We start from the raw sequence: 15,726 nt of genomic DNA, 5'->3' as shown, positions 1-15,726 counted from the left end.
ATTGCTCTTTTAAGGTTGTGCGCATAAAGCGTTGTAATAAAGTGAAGCGATGAATCCCTCAGTGGCCGCAGTTGAACTTGATGACATCACTGGAGTGACAGGGCAGCCGTGATGGGGGGGGAGGAGGAGGAGGAGGAGGAGGATCCCCGCCCCCCCTTCATAAGTTTACTTTGCCCTTTGCGGGAGATGAGATTCAGCATCCGCAAACCCGCCGCGACGCCACCAGGAGCGGGGGAGGAAGCCGGAGAGAGCCCGCCGCGACATCTGCTGCATTCCGGATGATCCGCGGGTCATGGACGCTGAGGTCTAGCCGGGAGCTGGTTGCGGATTCCCGGGTTGTGCGGGCTGCAGCAGAGCGGACCTCGCGGTGCGACTCCAGGCGGCTCTGAAGGGAACCATATCTGGTCAAAGTATTCGTTGCTGTCACCCGGCGGGACTGTCCGGCTATAAATAGCGACGGAGGAGGTACGGGAATGAATGCAACAATTACACCGCGCACTGTAGAATAGTTAAATTATTGCAGATCACACAGCGGGGCTGAGATCGTTTTACGGGATCCCGAGAAAATACGTTTCCACGAGGTCACTGAGAACACGTTGGGTTTCTCCGGCATTACTAAGGACTCGTTTTTTATTCACTGTTTCCTCACTTCTGGAGAATGTCTTACTGCCTGTTGCATGTTTCTCTCTTAAAGTAACGGAACTCTGCAAGTCCTACCACCAAGGCCCTGCAGGGATGGGGCTTTGAATGTGGTCTTTATTATAAACTGTAGGGAACCTGCAAGAAAATGAATGCACTTTTCTATTTTGACTTATTTGATGTTAACTTATTGAATTCCCAAATTAATAAAAATGATTCTCTACGTACTTCATATTTTTAATCATCATAACTTAACTTAAGTTGATATGCTACAAGGAGACAAAGACCTATGGTGAAGGTCTATTTCTCTTTGTATGAACATCAACAACCTTTTGTATTTTTTAATCAAAGTACAGTTTATTTGAACATGTATTTAAATCGAAAGTGTAAAACTGCGTTATCAAGGGCTGTGAGATCCACCAGTGTGCATCGGACACGACGTACGTGCGTCACTGCAAAGCCTCAACCTGTGTATCTTAATCTCCTTCCTCTCCCGCTTTGGTCACCTCTCCTCGAGAGCTGTTTCTTTCTCTCTGCCATGAAGTCATTGTTGCACAGTGTTGCACCATCCTAAACGTGTGCTCATACATGTGTCTCCCTCGTGGATTAGCAATGGATCAAGTTAGCGGCGGGCTTGAACCAACGCCGACTTTTTGACCTCTGCAGAATGCACAAATGGCCCAGACCTTCGGTCTGAGACAGCTAGTGTGCTGCAAGGCTCCTCATTATACGCGCCATGATGTACCACCCCCTGCCGTGGTCCCCATAGTGGAGACCACTGCAGCCATCGCCGAGGGATCGTAGTTTCCTCGGCACTAAAAGTCTGTAGAGGGTCTGAGAATGATTGGTGCAAACTTTCGCTGTCCACTCAGCTGGCAAATGGTCATTAGAAAGAAACATTCCCGCAGTGCATTGGTCTATTTTGGCAAGCGTTGTATCGGTGCTTACCACCATGTAAGTGGACACCATTGTCACAGAGGGAGCAGAAAACACAGGACACACACACACACACACACACACACACACACAGATGGAGACTGGCCGGCTCGGTAGCTTTATCTCAGCCACACGCAGAGGACAGCTGACCAGTTGCCTCTCAGCTGTTTTTGTGGTGGGCCTTTCAACAGACCACCCTAACAACTGCAATCCTGCAAAAACGTTCAAACAGACACCAGACGGGTTACAATAGCACTCGTACCACAGAAGATACACAGTATAACATAATAATAACTCTACTCATATGAATATAAACAACTCATGTAAATATGGGGGTTATGTTTTTCGGTCCACATGCAGTTAGCATCTGGTTCGAAAACACCAGGTGAAGCACATGGGCATATTTAAGGTGTTTTGGTGTAGATTACAACATCCTATTCCAATCGTCTTTGACGGATCTAGTTGTATTTGACTTATTTAAATGTGTAGAGAACAGGGCTCCCTAATTCGAGCTACTACGATATCTGAGTTTGACCTCAGCTTCCAGAGAAAAGGAAGTTATCTGGTGCTTCCCAAACTCAACTTTCACAGGACACTTACTGTACAGATGATGATTTTTTTTTTTTTGTTCATGACAGCGTAAGCCGCTTGACGACATTAGCAGGAAGCCGCTGCCAAAGAGCCTAAAAGTCTGCTGCTGTGCTCTCCACCTTCTTTTTTTTTAACGTGCTGATTTATGGGCTGTGTGAGTTTTTTGGTGTTGCTGAGAGCGCGTGCGAGTTTTACAGCGACGTATTTGCATTTCACCGCGAAAAATTCTCACAGCAGCTGTTTATGTCAATACATCAACCAAAGGTTTACAACAAAATAGCAGGTTGTGCAGGCAATAAGTGCACTTTGTTGCAGGAGGAGCTGATTTGTGTACATCTGGTGTAGAAACACATGTATGGGTTGGAATGTCTCATTTTTAAACGTTTTCTACACATTTGCTGTGATAAGTGAACTTGTAGCGGTGCTGCTATTCCTTTGAGGCTTTAGGAGTAGACAGACCTTCAGAGGTCAAGTGGTTTGCGTCCTGAAGTGGTAGATTCTCGCTCGGGTGGTTTTTTAATTTGTCCCTCGGATCAGTAAGTAGAAGCTGGTAGAAAAGCAGTAAATACCGGCCCGGGGTCTGTTTGATATCATCACAGCAGGCTGCTTTCTTCCAGCAGCGTTACTTGGAGTTCAGCCCAGAACACACAAAAAAAAAAATGGGCATGCTTGACTCCACCTGTTAGGAGATCAGCCGAAACACACTTAGGATCAAAAAGACGTCGATCTACTCACACGCTCACACACTTATTGACTGCAATATATTTTCTTCGCTTCGGTGGGCTTTTTGAGCGACACCGTAACATTTTCTGCCGGATTTGGCAACAGTTTCATCCCGTGATGCGGACCAACCTGTCGTTAATGTTGTCACATGATCATGCATCGGCCTCTCCTCTCAAACCCACACCCACAGCTTTCAGGACCTGCGGCTTAGAGACGCGGTTGCTTTTGAGAAGAAGCAACCGTGATTCACGGCAGAGGAGTCGACAACAAGGTGGAACACTGGAGGAAATACAGCGTTGTTTTACACTGCCAACATTAATACTGGCAAACTAGCGCTTGCTGTTAGAACTGCATACAATTGTCTCATGCACTTCAACTGCTGCAGCAGTTCACACATCAGACCGCTGTAGATGAGCCAGTCATCCATTGGTTGGTGATAACAGCTGATTTGCATTGACGGGTTATCTTAGGTTTCTACTTGCAGTAACGTCACAATATTTAACGCTGTTATTCTTGTTTTCTCTTGCCTGACATGACATGATGGGGAAATGGCACTGAAGCTGATTCTTTAACGTTATATTATAACATATCGTGTTTTATCGGTTTTCTTATCCAACTGTGAGCAAGGAGGCAAATGCAGGGACAGATATTTCCCCAAAATACCAAATTCATGTTATACTCGGTACCCTGACAAAATCCAGCTATCACATCCCTTTAGGTTCAAATGACACCAGTGGCCTGATCAGGAGAGCTGAAAGATGAAAAAATGAAGCATAAAGAGCATAAGAATGTGAGATGAAGAAAATTAATCTGCAGTGAAAAACTGCAGCTTGCTGTACTGCATAAAAGAATGAAAAAATGGGGTAATAACCAACTCTGTCTTTCACAGCTCTCAGTGGCCTCGGTTACTTTAGGTAGAACGGAAGAAGGAAAATGCAAGCGGTGGAATACAATGATTAATGTCCATAGACGACTTGGAGTATCTATTGCTTTCTGAGCTATTAATCTGTCCTCCCTCTGTGCTTCTGCCTCCTCCAGGTCTCTCTCTCTCTCTCTCTCCCCCAGGAGCGCTTACAGCCACTCGGCTGCCTTTGTTGCAGACCTCTTGCACCACCTTGCAGGTGCGCTGTCCATCATGTCGGTGATGAGGAAGGAGATGGAGAAGTACAGGGACATAGACGAGGACGAGCTGCTGCAGAAGCTGTCTGAGGACGAGCTGCAGCGACTAGAGGACGAGCTCGAGGAGCTGGATCCCGATGTGAGTTCATGCCGCTGTGCTGTCACTGGAGAGTTCTGGAGTCGTGATGTGATGAGCTGCTGTATACTACACGTCCTCGTGTTCTAGTTTTGTTTCTTTTGTCAGCTGAACTTTGATAAGTGTAAAACATTTGAATGCCCTTCGGCGCTGAGCTCCTCTGAGGCCAACTCTGTCGTGTAGATAAAGGTTTTGAATTAGTGCAGCAGTGCATGATGGGTAACAGGCGGTCAGGCAGGTAGTTTTACTGCACAGTATGACTGAGAATGTGTGAAATGCATATGATGACCAATACATAACACGCACGTTATTACAGTGAATGCAGGTATTTCAGCTTAAGCCTGAAATATCTGCGACATTTTCACATTTAGTTTATTAATTCATGAAATAAATCCCTCACATACATGGTACATCATTTTAAATCTAAATAATTATGGACTTTTGTTTGGACAAAATGTTTAAACGTGACATTAGAATTTGTATCTTTTAAATATCTTTGATTCCTCTGCTTCCCTGCTCACAAACTTGGATCAAACCGCAAGGCAGTGCTGATCAAATATCAATCAATATTATTTTACTGCTTCGGCCAATATTGCGAATTTAATTTTTTCAGGACAAATTGCACTGAAATCAGACAAGTTGCTCAGGCCAGTGGGAGGCACTTGATTTTTGCTGGATTGTTCATTTTAAAGCTATTTCATACACCAAAATATATAGATATGTTGTTTTCAACAATACAATAAAGAAGACTCTTTATTTCTTTAAGTTATCAGCTTTAAAGTTAAAGTGAAACTGATATAGCCTATGGAAAATACTTTTTTTTGTTATTTGACATAGAAAGTGCAGTAAATCATACTCGTATTTAGTATCTGTGTTTATCTCTGCGTTGGATGCATCCACAGCCAGCTTGGTTCCCTCAGTGATGCATCATGGGTCAAGTTGGTGAAAGCAGCTCTAATAGCTTGGTGATGAATGGATTCCCCCTCAATGCCAAGGGGATGACAGGAAGTGTGTGTGTGTGTGTGTGTGTGTGTGTGTGTGTGTGTGTGTGTGTGTGTGTGTGTGTGTGTGTGTGTGTGTGTGTGTGTGTGTGTGTGTGTGTGTGTGTGTGTGTGTGTGTGTGTGTGTTAGCGAGACCGATGCCAGCAGTGAGCGACCGGAGGGACTCCATGACGTAAGCAGCGGGAGTCCGTGCGTGTGCGCTCGCCTTTGTTGGTGCCGTTTGCGAGGGTGACCCGTTCACTACAGTGAAGGGCCCACTCGCCGTGACCCACACTGTGGCCTCCCACCAACGCTTCTCACGTCAGTTCCAGTAAGCCGTTGAAAATCAAAGCTCACAACATGTTGGCCAGCTGAACTGTTACTGTACAAAAATGTTGTGTTTTTGAACTGCTTCACAGCTATATAGTGACACACTACAACTTGGACGGGTCATAATGTTTACTTTTCCATGTAATATTTTTGGATTAAAGTTCAAACGGACTTCTTCAAATCTGGAATAGACTAGTCTGGATCTGATGTCCCAAATCATGGAAAGTTCAACCTACATTGAAAGTGGTGCTCGTCTCATAACTTAAAGCTGCGCCAACTCTTGTTTTTAGTTAACATTTTAATTTATTTGTGCTCATTGTTTTTACTTTTTTTTTCTGTTCACTCATCACCAAACTGCAGACAAATGAGCAAATGACAACGAGAGTTACTGGAGATCAAAGCAAAGCAAAGAGGGCATGTCGTACACCAGAAAACACAACTCCAAGTAAACGATGAGGTTGCTTCTTAGCTGCTGGATCCATTAGTCAGCAGCATTCTGACATGTTAACATTCTACCACCCAAAAATGTCCCCTTTTACACAAAAGCTGAAAAAAAGTGAACCCTCGTGCCTCATCCGTTTATTGCGGCTCGCAACTGAACGCGTTCCCTTCACCTGCTGGTCGATGGCTGCTGGGGCTCCTGAGTGGAGGAGAGAAGCCGCGACAGAGCCTCATGCTGGTAAAAATAAACTGGACCTTGCTATCGACAGCTGATATAAGGTGTGACATAACAAGCCTGGCAGTGACGGTGTTGTATGCTCCTGGCTTTACTAAAAATACAACACGTAACATTTGCACGACCACCACCGGAGAAACATAACGAGAGGAACAAATGGATGATGTTCTTTGAATTCCAAAGAGTTTCTTTCAAATGGAACAATAATGTAAATTTGGGGCTAAATGGGGGGGGGGGGGGGGGGGAAATAATTTGTATGTTTTTGAAAATAGTCGTCTGAAAGCGGCAGAGAGAGTGAGTCACGAGGGTAGAGAAGGCTGTGGGTGCTGAGAGGACTGATAAGATATGAAGCTATAAGCAGCACTTGTGAGAGCTTTGCTTTGAACGTTCCTTTTAGGCTGAAAATTAGCAGCAGAGCTCTGGGAAATGTCTTGGTTCTGTGTTGGGCTGTCATTCCTTCCACACTGTCCTGCACCACTGCTGCCTGGTAGGACTTGACTAATGTGATTGCAAGGAGGAAATTTAGAAAAAAACATTCTAAATTGTCACTCTTTGTCTAGAATGAATTGTTGCCAGCTGGGATGCGGCAGAAAGACCAGACGAAGAAAACCCCGACGGGAACGTTCCAGAGGGACAACCTGCTGGCCCATCTGGAGAAACAGGCCAACGAGCACCCTGACAAAGAGGACCTGGTGCCCTTCACAGGGGAGAAGAGAGGTATGAACGCCTCTTCTCACTGTTGTTATCAAGTGAAAAGACGAGAACAACAGCGGACGTACACATCTGTTTGGTTAAAAGAATGATGTGAACTCCTCTGTTTCCATATGAGTTTCTAAGTTAACGATCTTGATTTTGGCTTTAATTTTTAATGGTGTAATGTGGAAATGTTGTTCCTAGAGACAGATTAGCATTGAAAAAAAAATACATACGATACACCCCGCCCAGCGCTGACGCTGCCTTCATGCCACCTGAGGGAATCCGGGTTTGAATTAGGACGGATGACCACGGGTCTCCTTTCAGTGGAGGTGTATTTGCATTGAGCGCGTCCACTGGCGTTCTAGGGAAAGCCTGGGTGCCAAAAAAGAGGGTGGACCCCATCATGGAGAATGTGACTCTGGAGCCGGAGCTGGAGGAAGCCCTGGCCAGCGCGTCGGATGCTGAACTCTGTGATATCGCAGGTAACTCAACCACTCGCATGTCCCATAGAGATACAGAGTAGTCACGAGGGTCACAGGGTTCATTCGTCTCATGCTTTTAGCCACATAAAACAAACAAAAAAAGAATTGTTTTGTCAAAAAGTTGTATTTTTAAGAAAGAAATTGGGATGATTTAATCTTATTTTTACCCAGAATCAGTTTTTCATGACTTCCTCATGATATAGTCTGGGTGAAGGATGTTCATGGACTGGATCTCATGTGCTAAAGTGCAGCTGTGTGTATATTCTTCCTCTTCTTCATCTTCTCTCACTAATCAGCTGCCTCGTCCTTCGCCCTCATTTCGTTTCCTCCTCCTTAATCCAAATCTTTTCCGTTTCCTCCAGCAACACTTCCATCTTCCCTCCACCCTTCCCCTTCATCCCTTCATCTCCTCCACCTCCTTCATCTCTGCTGGATATCTCTGTTCGCTAGCTGCACATCAGCCGGGGTATGCGCTGTACCTGCGTAACACGTCCTAGTTCCAGTGCAATGTATGGCGCAAAATGCCTGCTGCATGTGCAAAACATCTGCCGCATTTGCCGTAAGGATGAGTGACATTTTAAAGGAGTGATCAAGATGGATTTAGCTGCAGGAGGCTTTTTGAAAATCTTTATCTCACGTGAAGTACGTTGAGAGTTCGTAACTGTAATGGCTCCGCGTGAGAGGCAGATATTACAAAGTGTAAACACATTCGGTCTTCTCTCCCTGCATCGGAATGACAGAAATATATTATCGAGTGTGCCTCCTGCACAAACGTTTTCAGAGCACGAGTCCCTGGCGCTGCTCAAAGTAACAGGCCCCAGTTCGTCTAAGAGCAGCTTGGTAGCTCGTGTTCCCCAACTCATGGTGTCTCTCTGTTCTTTCCTGTCGCTGACGAGCGGGTCGTGTTGATCATTATCTCTAAATCCTTTGTATTATCTTGTGTCCTCGGAGTAGCCATGGTCCATAATCACTGCTGCCAGGGGCCGAAACAAAGCCAGCACACGTTGCCCATTAACCCGCATCGTTCAGCCTACTGGTAGAAAAGGACAGTCAGCTGCTTGTTATGATGCAAGAGTGCAGATTGCCGTCCATATTAACGGTCGGCTGTAAATAGACAATAATTAAATCAATGCTCTTTTTTTAGCGTTTCTCTCTCTCTCTCTCTGTGTTTCTTCCTCTTCCTCTGTGTTCATGCCTTTTTGATTTCTTTCATCTTCATTCGGTCTTCTTACTTTCTTCCAGCCATCCTGGGTATGCACACCCTGATGAGTAATCAGCAGTACTACGAAGCCCTGGCCAGCAGCACCATAGTCAACAAGCAAGGACTGAACAGTATGTGAAGCACGCACACGCTCGTAAATCCGTTGAATAAATCCCTCTCAATTCGGTCCGATCACGGATCCAAGGAGGGCTTTTCAAGTCCCAGGTAACGGCGTCCTTCCGTAACGCAGACGACTCCGTTCCATTCCGCTCCATCGCCTCATCGAGGTAAAATGTCGACTTGGACTTGGAATCAAGTGGAATGATCTCACGTTGGCAGAATGTCGGTTCCTTTTCACTAAAGACGTTCAGCTCAGCTCTTTGTTGCACAGTTACACAAAGTAATAAGCAATTCGGTAGATGATGTTAACTGTATACATACGTTGACCTGCAGCTCCTTCAGGGAATAACTGATGATTGCTCTGTCTGCCCTCCTCAGTGTAAACTCTGGTGCATTACTACAATGGGCCATTGTTTATCCTTCGTAGAGGATCGTCCTATAGATTCACCTCCGGCCACCAAACAGAGCATCTCACTTCCAAATATGACCGGCTCTCATGAAACCTGCGTTGATACACGGGGAATAAAAATGTTCTCGTTTTCACATGATACGGGATGCAATAAACAATAATTGTTTTTGGTCGCACATAACCCAAAGAATGAGTCCGTGGGCTGGTGTGACCCCCACGTTGGCCGTGTTGTGTTGGACACATCTGGTTTGCATGGAGTTGCTTGTTGGGCCCCTCCTGCTGCAGACACTGAGCAGCTGGCAGCTCGAGAAGGTCTCTACTTAATCATCAGCTGCCGTGGCCGCTGGTGGCTGCCTTGGTGATGTAGAGCCAGTTGGATACACTGCCAAACACTTGCGGCGGCTTATGGTATTAAATCAACATTTCATTCACAGGTCGATGAAATTATGAAGTTATGTTTAATCTGCATCTTAATATGCCTCACCTAAAGTTTTTTAGATATTTTTAGTTCAACTCAAGAATAATCCGAGCATAAACAAAAGTGTTGCATTCATATATTTGTTCATTGTTGTTCTGTTGCCTGTGAAGTGGGATAAAGTTACAGTGAGCGCTGGTGTAAACCGTAACGCTGTTGTAGGTGTGATCCAGTGCACCCAGTACAAACCGGTCCCGGATGAGGAGCCCAACTCCACTGACGTAGAAGAGACCCTGTTGAGAATGAAGAGGAACGACCCTGACCTGGTGGAGGTCAACCTCAACAACATCAAGGTAAGAGTGTGTGTGTGTGTCTGTGTGTGTCTTTGAGGATACGAGTTAAAGCTGCTACATATTTAAACTGAAAAACAACATCTTATTGTTGTTGATCTGAAACAGCCGTTTATCCCTGATCATATTTTCTAGTTATTTCCATAGAACTTAGTCCTACAAAGGATTGATACCACGTTTGATTACATTCCAAAAAGCAGAAGCTCTGTGCAGTTTTTTAGTTTCAATTAATACTTAAATTAAATAAAAATGAATAATGTTAGCACAACATCTTAGTTCATGAAACACATTTTAGTCATGTTTCTGTACCTAATGGCACACAAAATACAATGAATAACTTCTGAAGTCAAGCATTGTTTGCATCTTTGTGTACCCAGAACATCCCCGTCAAGACTCTGAAGGCGTACGCTGAGGCTCTGATGAAGAACACTGTGGTGGAGCGGTTCAGTCTCGTAGGAACCAGGAGCAACGACCCCGTCGCATTTGTGAGTCACAACTACCGTCCACAGAATTCATATTATCTGCCTAATCGCTCCATTTGTCTAAAGTCTAGTTCAAGTAGCAGCTTACGGTATCATGTGAAAACAATGTCTCTTTGTAACCTTATGTGTAACCTTTTCAAACAACCGTCATTGAGTAAGATAAAGTTTCCCTCCTCAGGCCTTGGCAGAGATGCTGAAGGTGAACACGACACTGAAGAGCCTGAACGTTGAGTCCAACTTCATCACAGGAACAGGAATCCTGTCCCTCATAGCATCACTACAGTACAACACCATACTACAGGAGCTCAAGATAGACAATCAGGTACACACACACACACACACACACAAACCAACTTGAATGGAATAGATGGAACAGAAAGAGCTGGAAGGAGATTTGTATTGCCCTTTATTCCGCCCTCATCCTCATCACGTGACAGCTTGTCATCTGACCTCCAGGGCGAATCAATGCCTCCAGGGCTGTTTCATCTAAATGTCATTCTCTGAATGCCTATCTCGCTAATGTCATCTTTTCTGTTGTTTGTTTCACTGTTCTTGTATGTAACTTTACTGGCTAAAAAAATCTGTCCCTTTAAATTGAGCGCTGCGTCCTCTAATGTGAACGTGTGTGTGTGTGTGTGTGTGTGTGCGACAGGCCATCTCTGACACTTCAGTCTGACGCTCCCTGATTGCTTTGCCAGGTGTCACGCTGCATAGTGACTCACGTCTTGCTCACACGTGGAACTTGTTGAATGACCCTAGAGAAGCACGGTACCCCTGCCTCTCAGATCGCCCTCTGTTGCCATGGAGATCACCACCTCTCGGAGTTTGTTTAGTTTGCTCCTCGTCGCCCTCTTTCAACCGCGTTGAAGCCATGCCGATGCAACTCTTTTTGTGTCTCCTCCTCCTCCTCCGTTTCTCTCCTCCTTTCCAAACCCCAGAGCCAGCCGCTGGGCAACAAGGTGGAGATGGAGATAGCCAGCATGCTGGAGAAAAACACCAGTCTGTTGAAGTTTGGATATCACTTCACCCAGCAGGGCCCGCGCCTGCGGGGCTCCAACGCCATGATGAACAACAACGACCTGGGTGGGTTACGGACACTTTTTTAAATTTCTGACAGAAGTACATGGACTGCTGGTTATGTAACTTGTACACTGTGTTTCTGCAGCATTTGGCAGTGTTGTTTGTAACATGCGTCAGTGCTGACCCTTCATCTTTTCTATATCTCCTTGGGTTTTAAATAAACAGACTGTAATAGAAGGTTTGGAGTTATATACTCTGCTGATAACTCCGTAGTGTGGCCGTAGAGCACCGGCCAATCAAAACAGGAGCTTCCTGAGCTATGACCAGCACCAGGAAAAGAGTCTGCATGAGAGAAAACAAAATGGAGCTAGTGGAAGAAGGGGTTCTTGCTATGCACATGCACACATTTTTACGTTAATGTTTTGAATTGCTGTCTTTGTACTGAAGTGTGTATTTAGCGCCTGTTGAATTTGTGTGTGAATGCTCTAGAACTTAATCCAGCAAGACCTTTTTACATTTTAGAGGGAATAACTTGGTTGTATTCACCACCACAGAAGGTTAAAAGAGCATAGAGATGAAGTTCACAATGATTACTGCATTTGTGTTACGGCCTGTTTGGGTTAGTAGTCTGCACTTGAAGCCGAGTCTCTGTGTCATAATCGTGTCGTTTTCCTTCCCCGCGCCATTTTGAAGCCCGGGTTGTCAGGTCGGAGTCAGACGGCTCCTTCACCCTCACGCTGTCTGTTCCGGAGCTGGAAAGGGCCTTCGGGAAAAAGTTCAAGTCCAAGACAAAGTAAAAGAAAATTAAAAAAAGGCTTCCCTCTCTTCTGCCAAAACCACCTGGAATCCTCTGCCATCTTCTGTCAAGCTCCTCTGCGAGTTTCTGTTGCTTCTCCCCAGTACCTGTCATCACTTTCCTTCTATTCAGCTGGAAGTCTCTGCAGAGACCACTGACACTGGATTCTAAATTTAGCTGCCCCCAACATAGTTAGAATATATTTTTTGTTCTATCTATTTCTTTACACTCCCCGAAGGAGGTATGAGGATGTCTGCTCGACAGGGCGTATCTAAAAATGATTATGAATTTTATATTCTGCTCAAAAGATGTAAAAGAATGATAAAGGACACCTAACTGAAATATTACTATTAATATAAGTTACTGCTTGGCTAGAATTAGCAGTGCATATGAGATACAGAGGAATGAACAGCAGACCATAGCTTTAGGAAGTTCCTTCTTTTGGCTGCAGAAACTTTAATGCTCTTCATGCTCCAATTTCCGCATCACTTTCACAGTAATGCATCAGTGCGATTGGCCGATTCTTTGGCCACTTTATATCTGCTTTATTTGGCCTTTTTCCTTGTTTGATTGTCTCATCGTGGCGTGCTGGATATCTTCTATGCCTGCGTTGTCTGGAGGCCCCCCCCCCCCTTCTGCTCTTGTCCAGCGCTCCGTGTGGGCAATTGCTCTGCTCCATTAAATTCTTGCAGTTTACTGTGTGGCGACGAGTCCGTGATCGCTCAGTACGATGCGGATTAGCTCGTTTATATTTTATGCACCGCCAGTGGAAAAAAGTTGAATAAAGCTTTCAGCGGCACCAAAGAGCTGAGAGGATTCTGATGGGTCACCTGGAGCGACGTCAGCTCGGGCAGAGAGTGGAAGAATCAGGGGCTCCCAGTAGAACCATCCTGCTGGTCAGGCCTCAGCGGGACTCGGACCCAGAAGCACGATACACAGTCAGTCAGACAGGCAAACGTTCTACAAAGGGCTCGATGGCAGTTGAGTGGACCTCAATAGTGAGGGACCAATGAGGGAGATGTAGCCCCCCGGTTTTGTGTATATTAAATATACCTCTGGTCGTGCTGCCTTGGTTTTGTTTTAGGAGTGCAATGCTACGTCAGATAACTCCTTTTAGGGCAAATAAAAAACCAATTTAGTTTCAACTTCGTGTTGTTGCTTCAGTATGTACTGTCACATGGTGCATTTTGTTACATTTGATGGTGAGGATCCGTTGTCCCAGGGCCACAAAGGGGCAATCCAGCTATTCTCCTTTTAATGTGTTACCTTGGTATGCTGTTTGGCTTTCTCCTCCAAGAGCTCCTGCTAAAGCCACTTGAAGACAAAGAGCTCTAATTTCTTATCTTTTTTTAAACCTGTTACTGTAATGCATGCAAAGCAAATAGCGCCGCTGAACTTTGCTCTGCTTTGGCTCAAGTTGTTTATGGTGTGGATGAACCACTGTGCTTTTCCTAATGTTTCTTCCTCTGGGCTTCCCTTCCTTCCTCCTTCCTCCTCATGACATTATTATTTATTTTTTTAATTCATTGGCCAATCTGTCTCTTCTCCGTCCCACCATCTCCTCCATCTACAGTGCGAAAGAAAAGGCTGGAGGGAGGTCCCATCTTCCCTAAGTGTCGGACGAATGTGTAGAGACCAGGGCGGCCCTCGTTGCCCTTTGACCCGACCGCCTTTCCCACCGCGTCCCCTCAACCCTCCGATGGCGCCCGGAAGACCACGGCCACCACTTTCGGGGTTCAACGGTCTCCGAACTCTCTCTACTTTCCAGACTCTTTTTCTTTTGTAGAAATTGAAGGATTCAGTGGGATCCATCACCTGTGTCTTTCTGAGCAGAAGGCAGGATTGTGCGATTATTTTTTGTGCTTTTCCGTTGTGAATCCTTTCGTGTCTCCTTGAGAGTCCAGAGTCCTTAATGACGGGTGCTGGAGGTCGGGTTGTGATTTAGGGCCCACTGAATGGGGACAGGACACTTTCAGAATTCCCTGTTTCTATTGATGAGTTGAATGAGCGCCAATTACCAATAATATCATTATTAAAATGCTGTAAATGAGTTGTGCGCTCATTGCTGCTGTTCCCAAACGCGTCTGATGTCAAGTTCACCAAAGCTGATGTGCCATTTTTTAATTTACTAGACCTAAAGTTAACTAATTTTGGATTTTCTGCCGCATGGGGAACCTCTGATGTTGCAGCCTTTTTTCTCTGATTCGATCAGGAGAGTATTTTAGGACATACAGTCCTCCAAATACCAAGCTTTTACAGATTCCTTAGTAATAGTCAGAGGGATTCATTAACCTGGCTACAGTGAGGATTGTCGCTATATACAGAATATATTTATTTGTGACAGACCTGGGAAAGAGTCAGAAGCCACTCAAACACTCGACATCATCAATTGATTTATGATGACAGCTTCTATTTGCTGACATAAGAACCCACTGTTTCATATCCTATGAATACAGTGAGGTTATATAGAGGTTCTTGTCTGCCAGTCCGACTGTAATAACCCAAAGTAACCGCTAGTATTTGAGTGGGCTTCTGTCACACTTTCAACCAGGTCTGGTTTGTGGATTGTTTGTGGTAATTTCATATTTACTGGAGCTGAAATGTGTGGTTTGATACAGAACGGTTGGTACCGTCGACTCTACGTTACAGGTTTCACGTTAACTCCTCAATCCAGGTTTGGAATATTTCCGTGGACACAGATTTACAAACACAGGAAACCTCTAATGTCTTTACAGCTGTCAGATTACAAAAATCCCATCCAGTGTAAAATAAATTAATGTCAACAGCAGTTTAAAATGCTTGATAGCGCTGACGGGTCTTAAATCAACACCGTAGACATTTTAAATATTAGTTTATGCTCTGATGCTGGATGGATACTTCACGAGTTCACAATGGAAATGTTCTTCTTGATTAGGACAAACCTACCCCATGACATGATGATGATCTACTCTGCTGTATCATTTTCAGCCCTTAATTGAGATTAAAAACAGAATGCGCTGCTGATGAAACCGGAAACCAGAGCTAATATGTTGCTGTCTGAAAATAAAACTGCTGCATTTAGAATCTCTTTAAAAACGATCCGTAGTCCGGTTACATTGGCTCCAAATGAAACGTGTGTTTCCGCTTAAAGAAAAATGGTAAACTACAAGTTGCAGAGTGGAAGGTAAATCTGACCTGATTGCATCATCCACGTTTCCTCGATACCAAAAGTCGTACCGAAGGCTGCTGTTATTTAATATCGATGCTTTGCGACTCGCTCGTCAGGGCTGTGTTTCTACAACGGATCGTCATTATGGATGTAAACATTTGTTAAAGCAGTGAGTAACTGAATGCTTAGAGGCAAAGAAGGCTACTCAAAGTCTTTGTGTGTCTGGTTCTTCTGTATCTCTTTCTGATTTATTAGTGCTTGATTCTGTTTTGCTAGATAGTCCACCTTTTTGGGTTGAATTTTTGCAAATAAAGGAATAAATAAAACCTGAAATATGTCTTTGTACTCCCATATAAAGACAACAGTGCCACCCTGTGGCAGTATGGCAGAAATACACCAAGTTAACTAATTTATTTTACAATAAACAATTTATAAGATAATAATACTTGTGAATCATATTTGGTGTTTTTATATTT

General features: G+C 44.6%; 1 protein-coding gene across 4 annotated transcripts; it reads left to right on the top strand.

The window, feature by feature from the left end:
• The first annotated feature begins 191 nt into the window (after positions 1-191).
• Positions 192-15,696, top strand: tmod1 (tropomodulin 1). 4 transcript variants are annotated; one of them, XM_062564578.1, is made up of 12 exons: positions 4,005-4,147; positions 5,276-5,456; positions 5,816-6,134; positions 6,692-6,848; positions 7,193-7,309; positions 8,552-8,641; positions 9,677-9,807; positions 10,182-10,289; positions 10,465-10,608; positions 11,225-11,369; positions 12,000-12,099; positions 13,676-15,696. In XM_062564578.1, the coding sequence occupies exons 3-12, from the start codon at positions 6,129-6,131 to the stop codon at positions 13,713-13,715; spliced, it is 1,038 nt and encodes a 345-aa protein (XP_062420562.1). In that variant the 5' UTR covers positions 4,005-4,147; positions 5,276-5,456; positions 5,816-6,128; the 3' UTR covers positions 13,716-15,696. The 4 variants fall into 4 exon arrangements, with proteins under 4 accessions (XP_037328243.1, XP_037328244.1, XP_062420562.1 ...); XM_037472346.2 differs by lacking the exons at positions 5,276-5,456; positions 5,816-6,134 and adding an exon at positions 192-465 and having other exon boundaries at positions 3,928-4,147; XM_037472347.2 differs by lacking the exons at positions 5,276-5,456; positions 5,816-6,134; positions 12,000-12,099 and adding an exon at positions 192-465 and having other exon boundaries at positions 3,928-4,147; positions 13,676-15,694.
• Positions 15,697-15,726: the final 30 nt, after the last annotated feature.

Source organism: Pungitius pungitius, chromosome 9 (genome assembly GCF_949316345.1).
Source record: "Pungitius pungitius chromosome 9, fPunPun2.1, whole genome shotgun sequence".
Classification (NCBI taxonomy): Eukaryota; Metazoa; Chordata; class Actinopteri; order Perciformes; family Gasterosteidae; genus Pungitius; species Pungitius pungitius.
Note: the sequence above shows the minus strand (reverse complement) of the source record. Positions and strands in the feature narration are given on the sequence as shown.